General features: G+C 40.3%; 1 protein-coding gene across 1 annotated transcript in view; it reads right to left on the bottom strand.

Moving 5' to 3' along the window:
* LOC135497153 (protein qui-1-like) overlaps positions 1-26,439 on the bottom strand; it is a 71,886-nt gene that overhangs the window by 27,622 nt on the left and 17,825 nt on the right. The window contains exons 5-18 of the mRNA XM_064786897.1: positions 26,089-26,163; positions 23,800-25,140; positions 22,254-22,559; positions 18,013-18,246; positions 17,411-17,665; positions 13,456-13,579; positions 12,622-12,809; positions 10,975-11,103; positions 6,092-6,171; positions 5,428-5,607; positions 4,434-4,569; positions 3,501-3,691; positions 2,005-2,195; positions 549-711 (exon numbers count right to left, since the gene is read on the bottom strand). Of these exons, the coding sequence (XP_064642967.1) occupies positions 549-711; positions 2,005-2,195; positions 3,501-3,691; positions 4,434-4,569; positions 5,428-5,607; positions 6,092-6,171; positions 10,975-11,103; positions 12,622-12,809; positions 13,456-13,579; positions 17,411-17,665; positions 18,013-18,246; positions 22,254-22,559; positions 23,800-25,140; positions 26,089-26,163 (3,593 nt within the window). The remainder of the gene's footprint in view (positions 1-548; positions 712-2,004; positions 2,196-3,500; positions 3,692-4,433; positions 4,570-5,427; positions 5,608-6,091; positions 6,172-10,974; positions 11,104-12,621; positions 12,810-13,455; positions 13,580-17,410; positions 17,666-18,012; positions 18,247-22,253; positions 22,560-23,799; positions 25,141-26,088; positions 26,164-26,439) is intronic.

The following is a 26,439-nucleotide window of genomic DNA, read 5'->3' as shown; positions in this document are numbered from 1 at the left end:
TTTTGCGATATTCCATGGATCAAGTTGAGTTTGATGGAACTGGGGTGATTGATTTTCGGTATATTCAGCAGTTTCGCTGGACTACCTCCATAAATGTTCATGGAAGAAGAATAAGAAACGAGAACCTAGTACCTGAGTGATATCAATATGGTCTCCACTGTAGTATGGAGCCCATAATAAGTGAAATATCACACTATTTATGTTTTCCGTTTTGGCCCCCTAGTGGCCAAATCCAGAATCAGACCGGACCAAAATTCAGTGTCAAAAGTCATCTGACCTAGGGGGTCATGCACACAAAGTTTTGAGTCCATAGCCCTAGCGGTTAAGCAACGTGCCACTGTTTTAGAAATAGGATACGACGACGCCGGACGACTGACACTGCAGTGTATAGACTCCCCTACGGTGAGCCAAAAATCAACCTGTATACCGTATAAACCTGAAATATTCCATGAACGCAACACCAGTATTGACATTCAATTCATCAGATTTTCATGGATGAAACCCTGCTTTCTGCGTTCCAGCAAAAAAATGGATTGAGCCCTTCATACCTGTGTTAATTTTCCTGTTTGGGTCTCCCAGACTTTCAATGATTTGTCCACAGAACCTGTGACGATGTACTGCGAATCGAACGTGAATACGACACAGGTTATCCTCTCCGCATGGCTCACCGACTTGATCTGATCACCATCTAATACTGTCCAAATGTTCAAACTGAAAGATTGAGCGTAAAAACAGTTTTCACGGCATACCTGTAGTCAGTCGCAAAGGCAAAATTCATTGAGATACTATTTTTTCCTCTGGACGCATTTTTGTAATATGCGTTTTTATTTCTACTCTTGAAGACAATAGAATTATAATACAGTTGATTTATTTTTGATGAACAAAGTACAGGTGCAGAGCACCAGTCGTGTGTTTTGCTCTTTTAGTCAGAAAAGTCTAGTTGACACTTGTTTTGTTTGGACTGACGGGATATGGACAAGAGTGGAGCCACCCTGAGTGCAATTTCTGGGTGGCACCAAGCAGTGCATATCCAAAGAGGAGTAGTAAAATAAATGTATGACATATCACTGGTGGGACATTCACTACAATGTGTCAATTCTTAAGGTCACGCTCAACAGTTTTCCCAAAAGTGTGTGACGTCAGGATGTTCTCTCAGTTGCAAATGAGACCTATTTCAAAATGCATTTTGAAGGCATTTTTCAAAGAATGACTGATTGGTGCTATATACCAAGAGAAAGGCCGTGATCTCATCTTTCTACACCAACTTATCTCATTTATTTAATGAATACAAGTCAGTAATTAGCGCAGGATTGGCTCCAAAGACTTGAGGCCACCCCAAACTAAAAATTTTAAACCAGACCCCCAAAATCACTAAAAACTGTGATTTAAAAAAAAAATCTTATTGGAATATTCAATAATACCGGTTTTTACGTGAAGCACCTTAGCCAATGCGCGAGAAAAATGAGAAAAAAATAGTTTAGTCAGCTCATTTTGAAAATATTTTGATTTTCTCCAAAACAGGAAAAACACACAAAACTGGACAGGGCAACAACTGATCACCCGGCCGACACACAATCTCCAATCCAGTGAACGCCTATGCTGCAATAATTACAATACTGTCTTCATTCTTATACCATTCTATTGAACAATGCAACCGGTTTCAGAAACTCTGCATGACATGTCCCAACCCGTACAGGTGCTGGTTCAGTGCTAAACTCAATAGGCAGCAGGAAGTCCAACATTTTTTAGGAACTACGGTTAGGGGTTGCAAGGCGGATGAATCCACGGAAACTATTTAAAGGCACCTTAACGAAAATTCTTTCATTCTGATTCTGAATGCAAATGAATTCAATCGCCAAATGCTATTCAAATTTGATAAATTATCAAAATAACTCCCCTAACAATATTCCGGGCAAGGAACAGCTTGAAACCTTTTGGCAATTGCTGCAGAAAGATCAAGTTTTAATGCTGCATGGTGTAATATCTTTGTTGTCGTGAACTTACCATGTCGACGCGCCTGAAGCTGAAAACAATCCACATGGAGAAACAGCCATGACCTCAGCATGGCCAGAAAACGTCAACTTGGTATGGCCATGATCAGCTTTCCACAGCTTGAGAACGCCACCAACATCGGTCGACAGGATACACAAGTTGTCCTTGAGGATACAGACATTGCTGATTTCATGGAGATGTTCCTGAAGTTTAAATAATGAGTCTTTACCCTCTAGAATCAAAATCTTGAACTCCGGGCATTTTTTGCCAAGTGCATGTTCCCAGTCATCTGGTATTCCTGAATTCCATTTTCCTCGATAGTTTCCAAAATTGGCGCTCCCATGGCATACCTAATAATGGTAGTATTTAACTAATGCGTTTTGGATCAAGAGGTACTGGCCTGCTATGGACTGATTTCAAGCACCACATCTCTGCTAAGGTGGTGTTTTTAACAGTTATCGCGCATGGTTCCTGCGTCAATGTGCCGCTGTATTGCACCTGCGCCAATCGCGACTTTAAACCAATTTTGCAACAAGGAAGCACCCCGACCGTCTGGTTTATTTATTTTTTATCTTTGTATTAGAGGAGTCGTAAACCTTCAGGTACAGTACAATAATGTACACTATCGCATGTAAGTGATCATTCGCTCATCGCCTCACCACAGTCTGATTTCATTGCGCGTTTTATCTTTCTAGATATCTTAAATTGCCAAAACTGTTCTGCTTATACTTTGTTTCCTCTTCTGTAACTGTAACTAAATATGCTGACCTATGATGAAATTTGCTGTCGGCTCTATGAATGTTGTATAATATCAGTCCTTTGATGGAACATTCTTTACATGCACCTTTTGTCTATTTGTCTCTATTGTATAGGAGAATCTCTTTCCGTATATTTTCATAATGTTATTAGATTATCAAACAAGTTTTAGCAATATGCTATTATTAGAAGAACAACTTCATTATTAATATTCTGGATGAATTCCCATTCGCCACAGGTGGCACGACAGAGCAAAAGATCATAAGCATGGGTAACAAAAGTTTTTCACTTGTTTCAGCCTGTTTGGTTAGAACTCCATCGCGTCTTGGAAGGAAGGGAGTGCTGTTTTCCGAAATGAAGTTGAGGGACTTCAGGAATATGAGATGACTCGGAACCTGGATTTGGCAAGTTCAGGATTATGATTCTCCGGGGTGGTTTTGGTGCAGAGATAGTGATGGTGAGACGTCCGTCTCAGTGAACAATGTAAGAGACAATAAGAAATCAGTTCAAAAAACATCGGCTTTCAACTACGACTTGGAATTCACCCACACCCTGTGATGTTTTAATTGTCTATTTGGAAAACATCAGATTCAATTGCATAATTGAATTGAGCCAATGCTTTCCAAATCAGCGGGCTTATAGCCTTGTATATAAAAACACAGGAGGACTCCACCACATACCTACTACACAAACAATTGATTCCCCCTCCCTGGACAAGTGACCATAATAACATTACTGAAATGAAGGTCTACCTTAAAGTTAGTCACCACAATTCCAAGTGAATTACTCCAGACTTTGACCATTTTGTCCTCCGATCCTGACACAATGAAAGCATCATCACTGGCCATGGCCACACAGGTTATGGGGCCGTTATGAGCATCGAGGGTATCCACGAGATCACTCACTTCAAGGTTCCACACTTTCACTGTACCATCTTTACTGCCTGAAAGACAATGGCAAATTCACCTTCTGACGCGTAAATCAGAAAGATATGGGCTTAAACTCAATACCGCAAGGTTTAATCTTCAGCTGCAAGTCCATCCAGAGCAGACGCCTGGGGGCTAACATCCATATTCACCATTTTCACCTCTCAACATAGAAAAAACATCCAAATACAATGAAATTCAAAACAGTATCTACAATGAAATTCCCCTCATGGGAGACATATAGCATTTTCTCTAGGCAGCAAACATCCTGGAAATTAAAGTTGCTATTATATAGTGATGATCACCAGCAAAAGGGCTAACAGTAAAGCTTTGCATGACCCGGTCCTGAAGAATTCTGACAGCTCACTATTTTGGTTACCACACAGCGTGTGCTAGATGTGTCTATTCTATCACTTTGCTCTTTTGCTTCCGTACCCGGTATTGACCGGGTCTGTACACTGCGTACTGTAAGCCTGCAGTAATCTCTACTGCAGAATTTCCCCAAGTTCTATCCTTAACCACAGTCCCAAGAAGTTTTTGCTTGGACACCTGAAAAATCAAGATATGGCAGAACTGCACTTGATTCAATGAAGACCGTGTCTCTACGATTGGGAATTCCAAGCTGTTTCAGAATGAAACTTTTCCTTAGCCAAGTCGAGAACCAGGCTGCCCCGTCTATACCAGGTGTGGGCCAAGGGTACTTCCAAAACCTCGAGGTAGCGAAAAGAGTTAAAGCTCAGTAACAAAGTGCTCCCTTACCTGAAATAGCAGTCTTGCCATCATTTGAAACAGCAATACAAGTGACGACATCAGTATGCTCGTCTTCTGTCCTAACATCTTGGCTGTCTACCTTCAAGTCTTGATCTTGATTAAGTTTCCAAAAATAGACATGATCCTGAAAAATTTGTTAATAAAATTTGCTTATAACAAAGGATTGTCTAATAATTGCCAGTACTAATATGAAATAGCTCGTTATGCATCAAATAACATCAGATAAATTGTTGAAAACTAGGCCAAATCAAAAACCCATATTATTCCGAAATTAGAAGTAGCTATTGTCAAAATTTGGATACGATACCTTAGTTGTCGTTAGCTGAGGAAATAGTCAAGAATCAGAATGAATTCGAATTTGTTCATTGAGGTTATCTGACCTAAAGGTACACGTGTACAAATTTTCTGTCCCAAAGTCCCAGTGGGTACGAAACATGCCATGCTTACAGAAAAACAAAGACTACAATGGACGGCACTGTATTGCATACACGTCAGCTCCCAATAGACTGGGCCAATAGGCAAGTCAAAAAGATTTCTAGTTGTTGGTTTGCGGCAACGTGCAATACTTTAGACCAGAAAATATTCAACGCCATCCTATCTGGCAGTGTTATGAAATTGTACATGTACCTTGAATTTAGCGTTTCGAAAACCCTCTAACTTCAACCATTACATATCTTTTTCGCAGCGATATGATAAGGTTTCGCATTTAAAAAGGTGAAAAAAACGAATATAAAAGGCCAACGAACATTTCAGAGTTTACCATACTTCTTTGAAACAATTAAACAATCTGCGACCATTGTCAAATCTAAAGTTGAATGCACATGTATGTTGACCTGGAAACGTTCTGAATTAGATATTCTCTGAGTATTGCAGATGACTCTTGCAAGTCTGTTAGTTCCCTATGATGGTTGCGGCATTATAATAGCAAGTCTCTGCCAGCCTTGAAATATTACAGGGGAGGTCTTATTCGGCCTATGATTACCTTGGTTGAACCCATGACATAGGAATCATTGCCGCTGATGGCCACAGACGTGATAGCCTGAGATAAATCTGAGTAAGTCTTCTGTAGTTTTCGGCTCCTGAAGTTATAGATATGTAGCTTTCCATCTGCGCATCCGATGGCAGCTTGAAAGCAATTCCGTGCTACTGCTATACTGGTCACCTGCATTAGAAATAGGATATACATGAACGTGTAACTAGACATAGCCTGAATGAGCATTTTTGCAATGTATGCCCACACAGTGGGTAATGAACAATCAAATAAAATACTGTAAACCAGCAAATTTTTGTTAGTTTTATTTTTTGGCAGATAGTGTTGATTCGCGAAATTAAAAAATGGTAAAAGAAATTCGTTTCTGTAAGAATTTTGGCAAATTGCAAGTAAAAATGTGAGGAAATTTGGCGGTTTATAGTTCCAGAGATGAACTTTAGGCAACAGCTGGCTGAAATAAAATTTTCTAAAATTTCTGTTTTCAGCTGGTTTTCTGACGAAACTTACGACCTCATCCAAGCTCAAATGTAGGGCATTTGTACTTAAGACAAAGTTGCAGAATCCAGTTTTAAAGCAGCATTCCAACTCTTGCATGTCTGGTCACATCTGAAACAATGTCGATTTGAAGATGAGGACTTGCGTGAGCAGTTCCTACCTTTGATTTATGCTCATCTAACTGATGCAGATATGTTCCTGTTATAAATGCAGCCAGGTGAACTGTCTTGTCCTCACAGCCTGTGGAGATAAAGAAGTATTATTAGAGAGTTGAACTATGTCATAGAGAAAGTTTGCCAAACTGGGGTCACTCCCATAGAAAGGGGTATGCATATCTGTGTCCCGGAAAAAGATGGCAAAGGGTGGTTATTTTCATCAAAGCAGCGGGCCCACATGGAAGAACCTTAGCCCAATTTAGCAGAGCTCTGCAAGCAAAAGCCCATAGAATTGCTAAACCATCTTCTTTGGCATACATAGTGAAGACTAGATTTGCCAGTTGCAATTGCAATTTATAATGAGTAAAAGCATGATTACGAAGGGTTACTATATACTCTTAGTATGTTGACCATTCAACAGGCAGGTGAAGGCATGACATTATGTACATGATTGTATGAAATTATTTGAAAACACCACTCAATTACGGGAACTGAAATAAATGCCTTATTTTGTGCTACGTGCATAAAAGTTACAAAACTTGTCTACCACAGATCGCAGCAACGGATATTCGTCACTCATCCACTGTTCGACTCTTTTACCCTGTACCATGAATTTTCCGAATTTAGATTTTCCTCCGGTGAGGTATACGGTTATCACGAAAAGTATTCCTTCCTTACTGTCGGCCTGTCCCAAAGTGTATACTTTAATTTTGTCCTCGACATGTGATTCACTTTTGTCTGAAACCTCCTTCCACACAATGTCCACCTCATTTTTTAACATTTCGTAGTAGCGATGGAGAAGGAGTTTCTTCCAAATGTTGAATCTCTCTTTAGAATCGGGGTGAATGATTGCACAAATACCACCATTTCCCCTTCTCGATTTAGTTTCGACAGTATCACAGCCACCAATAATGCCTGTATCGTCATCATTATGTATACTGTCCTGTACCGTGCGTATATCGGCCTGTACATCGACCTGTACACTGTCCTGTACATTGGTACTGTGTATTTTTGCACTTGCACTGACGGAAATTTCGGGCGACACTTCTTGTGCCAGATTCGCCAATTTCTTGGCTTTTTTACTACCAAGTTCGTATTTTCGACTTTCCTTGTTGTCTATCCAAAAAACCATCTTGATTTCGTTATTTTCAACTGTCAAATGACTGATCTAACGCCAAGAAAAGGACAAAATAACATTCACATTTTAAAAACACGAGGGCCTTGCCGCCATCTTGAATGAGCATGCGCAAATGGATACATGCACTCGACCCAATCGACCAAACTCGCACAGTGCCGAAATTAAAATTCAATTTCAGACACTGGAATTGGTAAAATTCCACCATCTTGGATATCGGCATCCTGAGATTCAGGTGTTTTCAACACTGCGTCACCACCACTTCAAACTCCAAAGTCTTATCCAGGCCTAGTAAGTGCCACCTTCTTTCATAAAATGGCTTGTTTTATAAATAAATAACAAAATATGATCTTTGTAAATAAAACCTGAGATGTTCTGGTGTGTTTTTACGTGAATTTATTGCAAACTATCAATGCAGCGTAGTGCAGTCATCGTGTTCTCGGGCGTAGTGGTGATGCGATAGCCTCTTTGCAATTGTAAAGATTCTTTACATTTCCACATGCGCGGTACTGCTTTTCAAGATGGTGGCAATTTAGCAGTGCTGGAGCCGTTGTTTAGGAACGACATCAGCGCCTCTAGTGTCAAGATTGCCAATCGAGGTCATCGAGCATTGATTCGGGAAAGTCCGGAAGCGGGTTCGGCAAAGTCCGGAAAATATTCTCGGCCAAAAATTGACCAAACAAGAGGCCCAAGGGCCTGGCGCTCAGCTGGATGACCTAATAACATAGGACTGAGGGTGTAAAGTAGTAAATATCGGCTTTATACTACTGTTTGAAGGTCAAGAGAACACGTTATACCACTAAAATTTCCAATGCAGAGCTGCCAGCTGGATGAAATATGATTGAACTAATCAGCCATGGTATGTAAATATTACAGGAGGCAACGGAATATATCCCTAGTTCAGTATGTTGTATCGGTAGCTTTACAGAAAAGAAGTGTCAGAGAGGATGAGACTTCTCCATGGACAACTGCGGTATGTCCAGGCTGGGTTGTACAGCACAAGGATACAAAATGCTGTCTGTAATTGAGAGGTATCCTGATTTAACAGAGGTCAAAATAAATAGAAATGACCAGTTTGGGACTAACACCACTGTCTTTTTTTTAATAAGGTAAGGTTACAGGAGTCAACAAAATTAATTTTATTGAGAGAAATTGACCTGTCCTGCAGGTGGTTGGAATTTACAATACAAAGGGTCATGACATTGTGCTCTACTGCGTATCCCTAGTGAGTCGATCTATCCTTGGCGCAGACAGGTTCAAATTGGCTACATCTTGAATAGATTGAATTGCGATGAAAATCTAATGCAATAAAGGAGCAATATCGAAGAGACAAATTAATCAAACCAATTGTCCACAGACTCAGACCCTGAAATGGCGTGATGTATGCGTGCATATAAAAGTATATCAATTGGTCCGATAGAGATGATGAGGCAATGTCAATATGCCTTGTTCCTTAGTCAGCAATATGCCCCTTTTTATACGGAGAAGAAGGAGAACCCAGATAGGCCTTCACATGTCGGCTTCCAAATGGCTCGAACCAACTGTACTATCACTACTATAAATTTAAAATGCGTGCTCCTCCTACATGTAGCAATGTCTCGGTCAAAAAGGCACTTAGTCGACAGGCAAGCTAGAAGTTCAGCACCGTGAGGAGCTCCTTGGTAAGGCCATGTCAGGTTCCGCACGCCTCTTCATATCCATCAAGTATTGAAAATGAAAGCTGTGGTGAGCACATAAAAAGACCACGGTCACCTTAATTTGAAAATCCCTTCATTTCATAATCAAGGGCTACCTCTGACTAAAACAGCACCCATAAACAATTGACCACCAATTTGACCCCAGCTCCTAACTGCGGGAAAACCCAAGTCCAGCAACCAAAAGTACCAAAAATACATTTTTGTTTACATTTGAACTGCACACATGCAAGGCACACATGCGTTTGTTTACAATTTCATTTCCCGCGAAATCTAGAAAATCAGGTGACCTGCAATCGTGGATTGAAAATAACATTAACCTGGGTTCAGCAGGTCAGCAGGTATACCGGCTGTTCCAATCATCCCCCTACAGCAAGCTGTTCAAAAGGTAATGTTATTCACCCCACAGGGAGTGCAGGTAATTGATTAAGCCCCTGCATAACTTAACACTATAACAGCGATGGCTTGGCTTCTGTGGTAAGGAGAATTGACAGTTTTTTTACGGGAGTAACATTATTGTGCTGCTTAAAACGTCTACTTTTTACTCATGTAAGAATCGTAGTACTAATAATAACTTCAACTTATTTTCCGGTTATGATAACACAACACGCATCTTTATGATCATGATCTTTCTCAAACTAACTGAATGACCTAATCGCCTTGGACGCACAACCACATATCAATCCGCCCCGACGATCAACAACAAAGTTTTCGTGCTTTTAGCTGTCAACATCAATGGCTATAATATACTCCTGCAGAATAGTAGAATTAATAGAACTAATTTCCGAAGTTTCCAATAGTTTGAACACAAATCAGAACATCACCCATCAGCTGGACTCAGATCTGCATAAATTACGATAAATAATGAGGTCGTCGCTTCAATTTCGCAAAGAAAGTTGACTCCATTCGAAGGTTGTTTTGACCAAATTCCGTTGAACTCATCGTTATGAGGGCATTTGAACACATTCTCGTTGATCTTTTCTATAAACGTGTGAAGTTTCGTACCAAAATACATTTCCGTAAAGGCTTAAATAAGAAAATTTGTCACTTGCAAATCATCGCTCCGGTAGAAATAAAAAGGTCGCCGCCATTTTCTTGATGATAGTTCTCCACGTAATCTCGGCGGGAAATTTAAAGCGGGGTCATCCGGGGTCAAACAACAGTTTTGCTCACTACCGCCAACTGGTGACATAAATCGACACTAATCTATTTTATATCAAAACTTCTGTATCATGAAGACCTTTTCAACTTTATTTCAAGCTTTTATCTGCTGGAATAGAGCGTCCAAAAAATTTTTTTTCATTTACGCATTTTGCCCCCTGGGGAGCTGAATTTGAGTCCAATCGCCCAAATTTTTTTCCGTAAGCAACATTTTCTGCGGTGTTTATAAGCAAGACTAGATTTGAAGTGCCTCGGTTGTATGATTACAAAATGCCCAACTTTGTCTACAGATGGCTGGATGGATGGAAGGATGGATGGAAGGACGGACACCAATTGAATAGCTATTTGACTAGCTCCGCTGACTTTGTCAGCTGAGCTAAAAACGCTTCAAAGTCATGGAAATAATGAGAATATTGAAAATCTTTTTGTGATATTCCATGCATCGAATTTCCTTCAATGGGATTGGAGTGATTGATCCTTGATCTATTCAGCAGTTTGGCTGGACAAGCTCCATAAATGTTTTGTGGAAGAAGAACAAGAAACAGAACCTACCTACCTACTACCTAGTGATATCAAGATGGTCTCCACTGAGAGTGTGGAGACCATAATTAGTGCATTTGCTGCCATGTTAGAGGCTGTAAAACAGCAAATTTGTTGTATCTGTCCTTACTTCTTAAGGAAGAATAGAACTCAAAGGATGTGTATTGGTCACTTCCAAACTAACAACATCTCAATGAGCAAACAGCCCTGTGCCTCAATACCTTTCAGAGAGGTGATTTCATTAATGTTACAGAGAAATGCAACAAAAAAACTCCTTGTCTAAATACCTCACTGAGAGGTGATATTTTTCATTAAAATTGTTGAGAAATGTATAAACAAAAACATTAGAATGACTTACCTACGATGAGGAATGAATTGTCTATTGATAAGGCCATGGAGTGTATAGGGCTCCTACTGCCAAAGTCAATCACATTCATCAGTACCAACTCATCAATGCACCACACCCTCACCTTACAATCATGAGATCCTGTCCAGAGAAAATATCATTATTCTTACAACTGCCTCAGGCAACTTATCACACAAAGTCAAACCAAAGTTTCATTTTCATGTCAGCACAACATGTTGTTCACTTTCGAACATCGGCTTTGCCATCATGGCACTGTGGAGGTATACGGTAAAAAAGGTACAGGAAAAAAAGGTACAGAAAAAAAAGGTACAGAAATAAAGGTACAGGAAATAAAAGTCCTGGAAATAAAAGTACTGGAAATAAAGGGACCGGAAAAAAAGGTACCGGAAAAAAGGTACACAAACTGGCATAAATAGGTAAAAAAGGTACAACAGTTTTTTTAGAATATTATTCTCTACAACTGGTTCAGACTCGTCCTATGTATTAATCTTTTATTGCCCATTTTCTTCTTCTGTGACTAAGGTGGTGCCTTAAAATAGTTTAATACATTGCGGACAATTTTGTTACGGAATGAATTTGAGGAAAATTCATGGAAGAAGTTGCCCAACCGGGGAGCAGACGTTGTTTTGGTAATAACTACATTCATGTTCTTTTAAATTTTAAAATACTCGAGTCGTATTCTTATTAGGGGCGGATCCAGGATCTTGGGAAAGGGAGGCGCACCTGGCATTTCACATTAAGATTCTCGTCAATTTCCCTAAATAGCTTGTGTTTGGTCTTAAATCTAGTAATTTGTCTGTTCGGACCTAATTGGCCAGGCACATTGTTAATTGGATCCAGCCCTATGATGAATGTTAATTGAATTATTGCAATTTAACTTGAACATTGGTACATTTATCAGTTAACCCTTTTGCAGAGGGAATTGTCCTAGAATCTTTGCAATCATCATGATCTTGATAGCCGTGTTTTCACTTTTGAAAACCATAACGGTATACCAGAAATTTGATATACCTATTTCTAAGGCCTATGCAATGCCTACGCAACAAACAAAGTTAAAGTTATGAATAAAAAAAGAGAGAATTCAAAAGAGCTATTTGTGATAGAGATATATTTGCTGGCGAACAGTCTCGTTCCCAAAAGTGACGCTGCACAATATTTCATCTTTTATTTCTTTGGTGGGGAGGAAACATTCCCGAGATACACAAACTGAACGGCTAATCCCTCATAATACCTAGGCAGTCTTGATGAAATGGACCCACCAAAAGGGCTAAAACAGGGGGTCCTTACGGAAAAATCATTAAGGGCAGAGAAACATAATGTCTTCTAATGCTTGGTAACGCATGCAGTCAATACGTGTATGTTTGTATAAATTTTCAACTGCTAAATGTAGGCCGTACATGTACATAATAAAGTTGAATATAAATTGGCACTGGAACGTACTGTACTGTAAGGTAAGTTTAAACCTTTCACTGGGCAAAAATCTGCCAAACCCAGCTGGTAGTTGTAGGTGCAGTTTATATGGCTGTGACAAGCAGGGTTTTCAAAGCAATAACCAAGCAACAACCACCATTTTTCTCAGTTGAACATGAACATGGTATATAGGCCTTCAAGAGTTAAACTCATCACCCCTGAACTCACCTGTAGCAAAAACTGTATCATTACTGTTGACAATTATGCACGTGACTGCCCCCTGGTGGCAAGCAACTGTACCTTGAAGTTCAAATGGTTCTAACGTCATCACTTTGAAGTTTTTATCCTTGGAACCACTTATGAGGACATGATTTTTGTGGGTGATGGCTAAACACAGGATGGAACTTTTGTGTTCTCTGCAATTAGAGGAAGATAAGGATTAGTATATGGTGAAACCAGCAATAGCCCTTAAGGCTACAGAGAAATTATAAGAATTGTCTTTATATTCCCTGAATGCAATCTCAGCTGTTAAAGTTTCAACTCAGACACATAAAGCAAAAAAAAACACCAAGTGTTAGACTTTGCTCATCATCCTGATCAAATCGTGTACTAGTGTACTAGTCAATATAAAAGTTGGAATGGAAATGTTTATCAACAATGAAGAACAGCTTGGACGAATATCAGCCCAAAGCAGAGGTGATTTAAAGCACTCCCAAGAGATAGAAAAACAAGACTTCTTCTCATGAAACCTCCAGCCATAAAAAGGATGCTTAGAGAATAGACCAGTTGCTTTCAATTCTATGCTGAAGTACATTAGGGAAGAGAATCCTGTATAGAAAAAGTTTGAGAGAGGAGGGCGGGTTTGGGCAGTATGGTGTGTAACGCAAATTCAAGGGGGAGGGTTTGGGTGGTACGGTGTGTGATGAGTTTAAAAAGTTCAATTGACGACACTGGGCTATTACTTTGACTCAAAAATAGACTGTTGACAAGGACATGGGAAAGTTTTGACAAGGGCATAGGAGTTGATGTAACGGCTTGTGGGTTACAACAACGTGATCTTACCTGAAGACATGCAACTCCTTGCCAGTGGCTGCACTCCATACCACCACCATCCCATCTGAGGATCCAGTACATAGCAGTCGGTTGTCATACGACAACAGCATTGATCGCAACTTCCCATTGTTGGCTGGAAGTGCATCATAGCATAAAGGAATAAACATAAAGGTATCGCTATTGATTACATTGATTTATAATCATAGTAAACAATTGAAGAGCAGGAGTGGTTTTGAACACTGAAGCCAAATAGGTCTAATTACATAAAGGGAAGCTATGGGAATATATTGATGCAGCAGAATCAAATATTTTTTTAAACAAATACATACCAAGTTACATGACAAACAAATACTCTACACCAAGGATATGATGAATATTCCTAGATAATGCAGAAAATTGCATTTAATAAGCAGTTTGCGGGGGTAGCCATGTTTGTTCAAATCTCCCGGGCGAATGACGTCATGGATGCAGTGGGGTTTTTTCATCAAGGCGAGTACTACTCGTTTCCACTAAGTTTTCAGACCTTTTTCTGCCCCGGTACCTTGGCTCAAACGCATAGGGAACTAGACCTGCTCGTTCTTCTGCTGATGCACGGTTGTAATCGAAGGATTCATCGCCGGACGTCAACGAAGAACCAGAAGAAATCGAAGAACTGTCATCTGTCATTCCAAGCATTCGCCATTATTCGAACAGCTGATTGTCACAATGGCTGCATCCATGACGTCATTGCTCTCCGTTTGGAGGAGAGAACAGATTAAAATCCACCAAGATGGCGGCATACTTGATTCAAAAACAAGACGAGACAATACCACAATTGTTTTTTTAAGCCTTTTAGCAGTTAAATTGTCAATGTTTGACCGCGACGCATCAAAGAACGCGTGGTGTTGTGAATCTGAAATTAATATTATGTTATTCTGGACAGTCGGGCAAGTAAATGGTGAAAAATAAAATGGTGATTGACCACGGAAATGTTTTGATAATCGACAAATAAGACAGACTTTGATATTTCCACTCTTTTCAGCCAACTGGCAGAAAAAACTCAAAACACGCCCCCTATTACCCAATTAGCAAAACTCGAAATTAATTTTTTCATCAAATAATTTCTTTATATCTGTAGACTTGCCACAACAAATATTTTTTCAATACCTCTCCAAATATGTACTTGAGAGTAAAAAACATGCACTCGTCTAATTGATAGGCCTCGACCCTCCAACCTATGAATATTCATTAGTGGTCTTGTCTCAGACATAACACGATTCGTGTGAATCGCAATGTATGCCCCCGCTGAGTGGGCATATTTTTAATGTTGGGTAGGTTGAAGGAAATGAATTTAAGTGTTTATACTGGTAGTAATCTGCTTACTGTATTTATGCGCATTTTAGCGCACTGCACGCGCTAATTGAGGGTGCAGTTAAATTCAATTATAAGCGCAGTTTAAGCGCAGTGCGCTAATAATTGAACAAAAATGTTCTTGATGTGCGTGTTGATTGGTGGCAGGAGAGGGGTCATTCCACCTGGAATGAACAGCAGTTGTGTGTTTTGCTGCTAAAAAGTGTCTTTCTCTTTGTCTTTCATGTGGCAGTGCGCGTTATTCAGAGTTAACATGCTAGAGTACCAGCGGGGTTAAACATGGAAGCATGCAGCACGGGACTGTGACAGTTTGTTCACGTATTCTTCCAGCATGTTATTAGAAGTCATGCAGCCTCCCTTCGATGCAGTGACGATGACGTCTCCGAAAAATATTAGCACATGCGTTTATAATCGGGCAAAGTGAAGGCTGAAAATATACCCTAAAACATGCGATTTTTGTTTATAAGCGCATGTGCTAAAATGTGCATAAATACAGTATGTAGTGTGACAAGTTTTCATCAACCAGTCATGAAAGGACTGATGATGGGCATCGTAATTTGGGTTTGGAGAGTACCTTTGGAGACAGTGGTCATGGTGAAAACCGTGTCCTTGTGCAGTAATCAGCCATGAAAGGACTGATTATGAGCACTGTAACTGGTGTTCTGAGAGCAGCTCTGGAGGTGGTTACAGTGGAAAGAAGTGTCCTTGGTGGAGTAATCAGCCTTAAAGCGGTGATTGGCATCGTAATCGGTGTTCGGAGAGCAGCTGTGGATCAAGGCAGTCGTCACAGTGGAAACGGTTTGCTTGTTACAGCTTTTGGGCATTCGTCCGCCATTGCTTTATATGGAAGAAGCCGAATTTGTAGGTTGGTGTGTTGGGCGGAGGTGGGAGTTGAGGAACATCAATTGGATGGGTATCGTAGCTGGTGTTCTGGCAGCAGCTGTGGAGGCAGTGGTCGAAGTGCTTCCAAGGGATGCCGAGTGGCCACTCTATTACTGATTGAACGTATAGTAGACTGGGTTGTGGTAGCTGTAGTATGTTCTGCACACTCCTGCATGTGTTTCATCAGGATGCGACTTGATATAGATGTTTCTAACAGTGTGCAGTTGAGTGTTGTAGGTTCCTTGATGAGTTGTTGAAATGAATGGAGCGGGTGTTCCGGCACTTGAAGACGTTCTTTGAGTAGGTTGTAGTTGAAATCTCCGCCGATCACAGTATGCAATGGAGATGGAATGGTTCTCGGGTTAAACTGTTATAGGGCGGAATGCAAAAATCAAGTTTGTGGCCTGGCGGCCATCTTGGATTTTGGGTCGGGCCCAAAATCAATAGGGCACCTCCCCTTCACTAGAACATCACACCACAGAAGTTTCAGGTTTATCACTCACTCGGTTCTCAAGTTATGAGGCGGAATAAAAAAAACAAAGATGGCTGCCTCAGCCATGATGGATTTTAGGTCAGGCCCAAAATCGATAGCGCACCTCCCCTACACTAGAGCATCACACCACAGAAGTTTCAAGTTTATCACTCACTCAGTTCTATAGTTAGGCGGCGGAATGCAAAAAACCAATATGGTGGCCTGGCGGCCATCTTGGATTTGGGCTTTGGCCCAAAATCAATAGGGAACCTTCGAGACCCTAGGCCTTCACACCATAAAAATTTCAAGTCTACCGGACAAGCGGTTCCCGAGTTATAGAGTGCGGACGCGGACGCACCCCTTCACTTGAACATCACACCACAGAAGTTTCAGATTTATCACTCACTCGGTTCTCAAGTTATTGGGCGGAATAAAAAAAACAAAGATGGCCGCCTGGCGGCCATGATGGATTTTAGGTCGGGCCCAAAATCCATAGCGCACCTCCCCTACACTAGAGCATCACACCACTGAAGTTCCAGGTTTATCACTCACTCGGTTCTTAAGTTATGGGGCAGAATGCGAAAAACAAAGATGGCCGCCTAGCGGCCATGATGGATTTTAGTTCGGGCCCAGAATCGATAGGGCACCTCCCCTACACTAGAGCATTACACCACAGAAGTTTCAGGTTTATCACTCACTCAGTTCTATAGTTAGGCGGCGGAATGCAAAAAAACAATATGGTGGCCTGGCGGCCATCTTGGATTTGGGCTTTGGCCCAAAATCAATAGGGAACCTTCGAGACCCTAGGCCTTCACACCATAAAAATTTCAAGTCTACCGGACAAGCGGTTCCTGAGTTATAGAGCGGAATAGAGTGCGGACGCGGAAACCAGCCAAGAACATAATGCCCCCATCTCAACTTCGTTGAGCGGGGGCATAATAAGCAATTAAAATCATCCATTTCACTCATTAATGTTTGTTTATTTATAAAACCAAGAGCCACAGTTGTTTTTAAGAATACGCAGTTTACGTAGATGTTAAGGTTGTAACTGTTGGTCGAATGGGGAATAATTCCCATAGCTTCCCTTTAAAGATCTTTTGCTAGGTCTTTTTAAACCTTTGTACAGTGCCCTGGAGAAAGGCAAGCTTCAACAGGGTACTACCACAATTGGTATTTTATTTTTCTATCATGATTGTCCCTAGCGTCATCATCATCCTCATCCTCATCATCATCATAATTATTCTTTCAAGAAATGATTACCTTTATAAGCTTTGATCGTCTTCTTGGATGCTATGTGGTACATAGAAACATCCGATCCATTGGTGCAGAAGACGTGCTGGCAACTCTGGTTAGTGGCAGCTATTCCAATGTTATTTGGACAATCAATGCGTCCGATGAGTTCAAGGGTTGGACATGGCAGCCAAGACGTGAGAGGAATCAGTAGAGGAAGGCTGTAGGAGTCGCACCATTGCATCGACTGCACCACTAGACTGTTGAGGTGATCTGGGTAACAACCTAGACAAAGACACAACATCAACACCTCATTCAATGGTTTAGACAATTCATATTCATCTATATTGACTGTTTATGTTTGGAAATCAACCCGTTGAATGATTTTGAGCACAATCTCCAATCCACTGAGAACATAATGCCCATCCAGGTCATAAGCATGGGCATGATAATTGCACAATCTGCCTTTTTGCCTTACGGGCCTGACGGGCGTGAACTCCCTGGCACTAGAGATAAGAGTAAACCCTAATAGTTATATCTGACTTGTCTTTCTTTAGTTAGACGAGGGCGACACAATAACAAGTAAACTTTAAAAACTTCCTATGGGTTTGGGGATCATTCTATGACCTCACCTCTTATCTTTCTCAGCTGTCCAATAAGTTCACTCGCAAGCTGGAGAGTATCTTCAGTCAGGATAGCCTCAGATGCCTTGATTGCCTTGGCAACCAGATATAGCTCGGCATCGAGCAGCTTAGTCTGCATCACCTCAAGGTCACTCAAAAGTACCTGGATGGATGTGGCATGCATCTTAGCTAGCAGGTATTCAAAGTTACAAAAACACTGCTCTTTGAATGCAGATATTTCACCTGAAAATAAAAGATCAAAATTCAATACTATTTATGGCTAGATTCTATGTGTGTACCCAAAGACGGATAAGTTCAAAAAATCCTCTAACTTGGATTTCCTGAGACAGAAGAAGACATAATTCGCACATCTGTTTTTGGCCAAAACTGCCCGTCATGAGAGTGTGATGGTGATGAGGAGTACAAAGTGCCACAATATTCCAATAGAGCGCGCATAGATTGATTTGCATATATACCACTAAACCAACACACATAACTCCTCCCACCAACTTGCTGTGCGATTGCTTGTAGGCCTAATTAGCTATACAAGTGGCATAAAGCTTTGCAAAACATCCATGAATGGAAATGTCATGTAATATGAATAACATGTCAATTCACCAAGCTCTTACATCGCTGTTCTTAGCCATGCAGTCAACATACTTCAGGATTATCTAATAAAATTTCTGCAAAGGCCACAGATTTGTCATATGCTTAAACATATAAATTTGTAGGCCTATGCCCATATCTGTACATCTGCCTTTAGTGCAAGGTTGGTCCAAAACTGGTTCCTTTCAAAACCTCATGATTAAGCCCATTGGAAAAAATTGAATGAAACGGCCAGGGGCCATTGTGCTCACCGTATACATCTTTTAGTAGGCAGGATCATGCTTAGTTTACAGGTGAATATGGTGAACACAATCAGGCATGAAGACTTTTTTTAGATGTGTATTGATGTCAAGTAATAAGACAGGGCAGTATATATAAGTTTATGATCCAACCAATAATTGTCTATGACATCAACAAGATCAATATCGTGTGATTGCTAAGAGTCCCTGCAATAAAAATTTCATCGAAAAAAAGTCATCAATAAGCGAGATATTGCACATCCTACCTTTCAGTTTTGACCCCCTGGTGGCCAAATCAAGAATCAGATCAGGCCAAAATTCGGTGTCCGAGATTATCTGATGTAGGGGGTTACATGTACCAACTTTCAAGTTCATAGCTTCAGCAGTTAAGAAACGTGCCATAGTTACACTCTAACGGCCAATTTACGCCATTTGACCTCTGTGACCTAGAAAAGGAGGTCAAATCCAAAAATCGTAGGACATGTGGTGTATCCTTGCTAGAAGTCCCTGCCATAAAAAATTTATCGAAAAAAATTCACTCAAATAAGCAAGATATTGCACATCTTACTTATTCCATTATGGCCCCCTGGTGGCCGAATAAAGAATCAGATCGGGCCAAAATTCGGCATCAGAGGTTATCTGATGTAGGGGGTTATATGCACCAAGTTTCAAGTTCATAGCTTGGTTAAGAAACGTGCCATAGTTTACACTCTAACGGCCAATTTACGCCATATGACCTCTGTGACCTTGAAAAGTAGGTCAAATTGAAAACCCGTAAGATATGTGATTTATTCTTCCTAAGAGTACCTACCATAAATAATTTATCGAAAACAAGTCACTTATAAGCGAGATATCACACTTTTTAGATTTCCACTTTTGGCCCCCTGGTGGCAAAGTTGAGAATCAGATCAAACTGAAATTCAGCACCAGAGGCTATGTGATATAGGGGGTTATATGTACCAAGTTTCAAGTTCATAGCTTTAGTGGTTAAGAAACGTGCCATAGTTTACACTCTAATGGCCAATTTACGCCATATGACCTCTGTGACCTTGAAAACAAGGTCAAATTAAAAACCGGTATAATACAAAATGTATATTTGCTATGAGTACCTACAACAAAAGTTTTATCGAAAACAAGTCACTAATAAGCGAGATATCACACTTTTTAGATATCGACATTTGGCCCCCTGGTGGCCAAACAGAGAAACAGATCGGACCGAAAATCAGTGTCAGAGGTCAGCTGACCTAGGGCATTCTGTGTACAAAGTTTCAAGTTCATAGCCCTAGCAGTTAAGAAACGTGCCACTGTTAGGATACGACGACGACGACGACGACGACGACGACGACGACGACAGACACAGCGCTATCATATAGGCTCCCCTTACGGTGAGCCAAAAAGCTGCAAATAAAATCACCATTTTTCTCACTATCTACATGTTGGTGATTTTTTTTGCAAAATGCCAGCTTTTCCAAGCAATGACCATTATTCACACATTGATAAGGTTTCGGGCAGAGAAAAGTCAACAAGTTTGCTTATTCCTTACATCAAAATATTCTTTTGTTTTTCATAATTAGGAAGATTTGTCAACCTGAAAGACTGTTTCATTTATTCAATATTTGTTACTGACCTCAGATATATCTTTGATAAGTTAGCAAGCAGCATTCTTTATTTTATTTCATATTTTAGGTTTTGATAGACTTTGGACAGTTCTATGAATACAATAGAAAGGAATGTTCTGTCACTGTTCCAACCAATATTACATTTCAATGGTTACTTGGCCTGAAATGATTACGAGATGACAGATAGATCACGGTCATGATCAATTATAAACTGACACACCTGCATCAAAGGGGTCTTATCCACCGAATACTACATGCACACACTACAAAGTTTTCACATAGTATATTACTTGTAACCTTCTTGTTGAAGAGTACAAAAGGAATCTAATCAAAGTAGATTATATTTTTAAACACAGTGAGCTATTATTGCTAATTTCCATATTACTACCCACCCACTCGATTGGCCTAAGCTCCACCATGACAACACTCATTACTTATTCATGTGTGTGTACACTAGTGGCACATAGGGGGATAAATGAACACAACAGGATCATTGCCTCAAAATTTGGCTCAGTTGTAAAAACAGTTGTACATACAATGCAAGATGGTGATGAATTGTTAACTAAAAAACTAAGAAGTAAATGCCATTGGGTAGTAGAGAGCAAATGCAGCTCAGTGGTACAAGAATCGTCTGAATCGGTAGACTGGTGCCTGATCTACAGCAGCCGAAAAAAGGCTATATTTCTGGTTTTTAAGTTAAAGGGTTTTTTTTAACTAATCAGTCTTAGGTGTACCTAATAGCTTACCTGCAGCTATTAGCTGGAACCAGAGTTAGAATATATTAGTGTACTCATTAGCTAATACCTGCAGCTATAAGCTGGAGCCACACTTCGAGTGCTTTTAAGGTTATGCAGCTATCACCAGGAACCCAAGTTAGAATCTTTTAGTGCGCAGCTTACCTGCAGCTATCACCAGGAACCATGGTTTAGAATCTACTGTGAGTACCTGTATCTGCAGCTATTAGCTGGGACCACAGAAAGAATCTATGAGTGAACCCATTAGCTTACCTGCAGCTATTAGCTGGAACCACAGTAAGAATCTATGAGTGTACCCCATTACAGTTTGAGAAATGTTAGAATTCGGATACACATCCGAATTCAGAAGACCATATCAGAATTCGGATACTTAGGGTATCAAGAGTTCTGATACCTTGGATCAGATTTTCACAAATATGTCCATTGGGGGAGGAGCATAGATAGGACAGCAGTTTATGTTCGCATGATTTAGTAAAAAATGGGCACAACACTGTTAAACCATCTTTTGAAAATTCTCCGGATCATTTGCTTGTAAGCAGCAATTATATCTAGCCCCTGTACATTTCCCTGTGCATCATATGTGTACAATATTCGTACTGAAGAATTCGGTGCTTTCTAAAAGGGTGCAAATGATGGGGTCCAAAATCTGGAGTCAGCTTCAGAAATGGAAGCCAAGAAAAGCTCTAACATCTGTCTTCACAAAGGTGGTAGCCCTGGGTGGCTAGTGGGTGTGTCCTTCAGTTAAGCCCTTTACTAAAGATTTAGGGGTATCCAAATTTCGATATTGGGTATCTGAATTCTGATAGGGTATCTGAATTCCGATACGTAACAGAATTCTAACAATTCGCAAACTGATTAGCTTACCTGCAGCTATTAGCCGGAACCACAGTAAGAATCTATGAGCATACTCATTAGCTTACCTGGAGCTGTTTGCGGGAACCACAGTTAGAATTGTTAGTGTAATCTTTAGCTTAGCCGCAGCTTTTAGCTGGAACCACAATAAGAATCGATTAGTGCCCTAATTAGCTTACCTGCAGCTATTAGCTGGAACCACAGTTCATTCAATCTCCTACGGTTGTACTTTGTTTCTGAATAAAGTAGTGGTTGTGGGCAAATCCACCGTTGTCCAAATTCTACAATATGGATAGAACGCTCGGGCATAACTAATGGACGTGATTCCAAATATGTCTCAAGAAACAAATTTGCAATATCTCGATGACTAGCTCGGATGTGATCAATCGTTTTCAGGTATCTGTGGACGGCAACTTGATAAATGCAGTGGTGGCGCCACCTTAAAAGCACTTTTCCGTCTCGATTATATTCCTCGATGAGTGGACCTGAAACATTTAGAATGATTAAAGATCATAAGAACTCCTTTTTTACGAATGAAGTAATGAGGATTGATATGTACATATGTAGGCACACCCAAAGATTTGGCTCACCACTGCAGTCAGGACATAAGGTAGATAAGAACAGCTGTGGGGGGGGGGGGGTCTCCAGTTTTCTCCTGCTTACATTACAATCATCCAATATTGTTTATGGAGTTAATAATGTCCTATCTGACTCTCAGTTCTCAGTTCTCAACTCTCAATATTTTAAATAATTTAATAGCCGGTAGGTAGTCTGTTTCATTGCTCTCTGTTAAAAGCAAAATGATGGCGTGGCTTGCTCTTTCTTCCTTCATTTAGTTAAAATTACTAAAAGTGCATCATGTGGTAGGTTGCGTACTGAAGGGTCACATGTACATGAACAACTGAATTTCAAAAGTTGTCTGCAAAATGACAAATCGTCCACTTAGTGTAAGGGATGATATTACTCACACTATGCCTAGTTCCATGCCTGAGGAGCCATTGAAGTAATAGGATTTGCTTGGGATGAACGCTGGTTGTTTAAGAGATATCAGCACACACTCCCATAATTCAATGACATAATTATCATGTATTTTTCTCTGCACTGAGATTGTGATACTATAGATCTGAACTTAGTATTTGGACCCATGTTTACCATATCTGACAGGAACACATTTTCTAAATGACTTAAAGCCAACGGTATCAGCACGCTTCATCCCAATACCAAATATATCAATGGAATCACAATTGCCCCATGGTGAACAGAAGTGTAGTTAATGGCAAACAAGATTAGAAAAGCAAAATTAATTTTAAAGTTTAGAAAAATCACCCCATGTTCGACTTGACATTATTTCCAATGTTTTGATGTGCTTTCCACCCTGTGTACAGTGTTACAACCACATCTTGAGCGACATTGAGCAAATTTTTACTCATTTGTCGCAATCCCAATCATGAAGCTTGAAATCAAGTCGCGATAGAAGGCTCATATCTAATCCGAAATATGTGGAAAAATATTTTTTGTGGATCTGATTTCAAATAACTTTTTGAACCAACATGATTAAAATGTCGTCATTGTCTTCACCAAGCTGTAAAAATAGTCACACATGAGGGTATGTAAAATGTTCTTCTTGATTGGCCCCAAACCCAGTACACTTTTATGGTCACCACTGCCAGTAGGGAGACTCCCGATATTGGACTTAAAGTGACATTCATACATGAACAAACTTACCAAGAGCACATTTCAGATCAATCCACAGAGCACATTGAAATCTTAGCATATCAGGGATGGTGACTGGGTAGCACTCAGCCAGGGCAGTATTGTTGCATGACAGAATGTCAAGCAGTTCCATTTCAGAGAGACCACAGAATGAGGCGGATAGATACTGAGCAATATGGCGGACGGTTGACACACCAAATACGTCTTCGATACAGACAAAATATTCTATCACAGCATTTTCAAGAGATTCTGGGTAGGCATCGGAGTTTGATATGTCATGGTCACTCGCAAAGTCACACAATAATTTCATTAATAATGGTGTAGGACGGTTTGAGATGGCTTTTAAAACTTCTGAGAAATATGCAGAGGTAGACGGAATATCTTTGAGCAAAACAGCCATCATTTCTTTGGTTTGTGGCACATCTAATTCTGGGGTTTGTATTATGGTTTCCTTTTTTACAAGTTTCTTCGACATTTTGATGAACGCGTCTGATTTTGGAATTGATGATGAATATGAGAATATCACATGGATGAATGGTCTAAATTCCATAAACAACCAATCCAGTCTAGTCCAAGAGTCATTAATCACAAGTTTCTCAACCCCATCGATGACAAACACCCAATGCACTGAATTCTTTGTCAACGTGGCTTGGAAATTATTAAAAGAATCCACTAATTCCTCATACGAATATCCTTCAAAGTCTAATTCTAACTTTAATACTGAGTTTATATGGTGGCATATACTTCGCAAAATTCCTTCTGATGTCCGACAATCTGTGGTAAGGTCGACACACCTCACCACGCAGAAAAATTTTGAACCAAACAAGTCTGCTGCAATGCACCAAGCCTGCAAGAGGAGCGAACTCTTTCCACTTCCATCAGGCCCCTCCACCATGATAGCAAAGTGATCCCCTCGCACTCCTCTTTCAAGTAAAGTTCTAAATCTTAACTCGGCACCATTAAAACCAAACAGCGGTTTCTTCCACGTTTGTAAATACTGAAGATGAATATTGGCACTTGTGTAGCTCTGCAGCTTCTTCCCCAGAGGCACATGAGGCTTGAGACTCATGCCCCGACCACGCTGGGCAAACTCAATTCCAGTCCGCAGCATATAAGTCACAGACGCAATGAAATTTTGTAAATAATCCATGTGTTCCGAATACGTTTCGGGACTAAATCCACTGCTTTTCCATGGGACAATGAAGTAATTCTTGTTCGTTTCCTTCAGCTGCTGAGCAATCTCTTCTTGGAGGTTTCGCAAGCGAACCATACTGTCACCTTCTGAAATGTTTGTTGTCGAATCCCAGTCTGTGTAGTTGGACACCACTGCATCAGCTTGCTTTAAAGGTACACCTGAAATAGGAAAGTCACATACTGTAGCGAATGACTTAATTTTAGAAAAAGACCCGCAGCCGTTCATGTACATTTTGAAAGCTCATCTGTTGACGACCGAGGACGTTAACCTACATTCAACATCAGTTCTTCAGAAATCCACCAGATGTCTCCCCAATAGATTGGTTGTATCTTGGCTATTGACAGTCATCCTGAGGAACGAGAATGGGGACACCTCAGGGTTAGCTCGCAAAGATTTCTCTACTGTGCCAACTTGTGGTCAGTTTGGGAACTAAAATGGCTTATCTATAAGCATCAGAGGAACTGGGTTAAAATATTTTATTTCAAAGTGACGAATCAGGAAAATGCTATGAGAGAGGTAAAGTGACTTTTTATGAGGATTTTAAATTTTTAAATTTGCAAAAGTGTGAGATTCATTGGTGGTCAGGTAATATTGCCACTTTTAGCTCTTGCGACGAAAGAATTAAAAGAAAAGTCAATGAGACTTTTATGATATGATAAAGGATGTCAGCTATGTTCACATGATCTGCTGCTATTGCACTTGTCTTATGGTCATGCCTATCAGTTTCCAGCATAGGCCAAGTTATTCCATCTTCAGCTACCTGCAGAGGATCCTAGTCACACGCTGGTAACACACTCTGACCCCTTTTGGAATATTTTGCCTTGCTTGGCATACTCTGGTACAAGAGTTTGGTAGGGGAAATAGAGTAAGGAAAAGTACTTTCCCACTGGGTCACCTGAAGTTCAACGTTCTCCCTGAATTCAAACCTGGGCCAAATTATGCGGTATATCAAAACATTGAAGTATGCAAGTCATTGTGTGTAAATTCTGAGAATGATTTCTCACTCTTCTTGAAAATTTCGAGACAATGTACACAGGACCAAGAATTAATAAAGAGTAGTCTTTATTAATTCTTGAAAGCACATAGACGGACAGCTAGCATTTTACCTTTAAGGTTGCGAACAATACAATGACATCCATTAGTGGAAGCTGAGAGGGCTGTCTTCACTTCCAATGCAACACCTAGAGATGAAAAGAATATATGTATGCAAAATACCAAGAGGCATCTTTCATTACGAGTGCACTATTCTTTTCAACCAACTATGAAAACCCATGCATGATAGAAATGAAATATATTTACCCATGTGCTCTATGGTACAAATGGCATATTGTTACCATATTTAGTTCACAGAAAGTCATTTTCTCGGCGGTCTGAATGTATCATTTATGTAACAGGTTATGCCAAATCGTCCGATAGATGGATTTGAAGTTCCCACCTTGCAGGTCTTGGTTTTCTCT

This window comes from Lineus longissimus, chromosome 1 (genome assembly GCF_910592395.1).
Source record: "Lineus longissimus chromosome 1, tnLinLong1.2, whole genome shotgun sequence".
Taxonomy (NCBI): Eukaryota; Metazoa; Nemertea; class Pilidiophora; order Heteronemertea; family Lineidae; genus Lineus; species Lineus longissimus.
The sequence above is the reverse complement of the archived record's forward strand: the minus strand, read 5'-3'. Positions and strand labels throughout refer to the sequence as shown.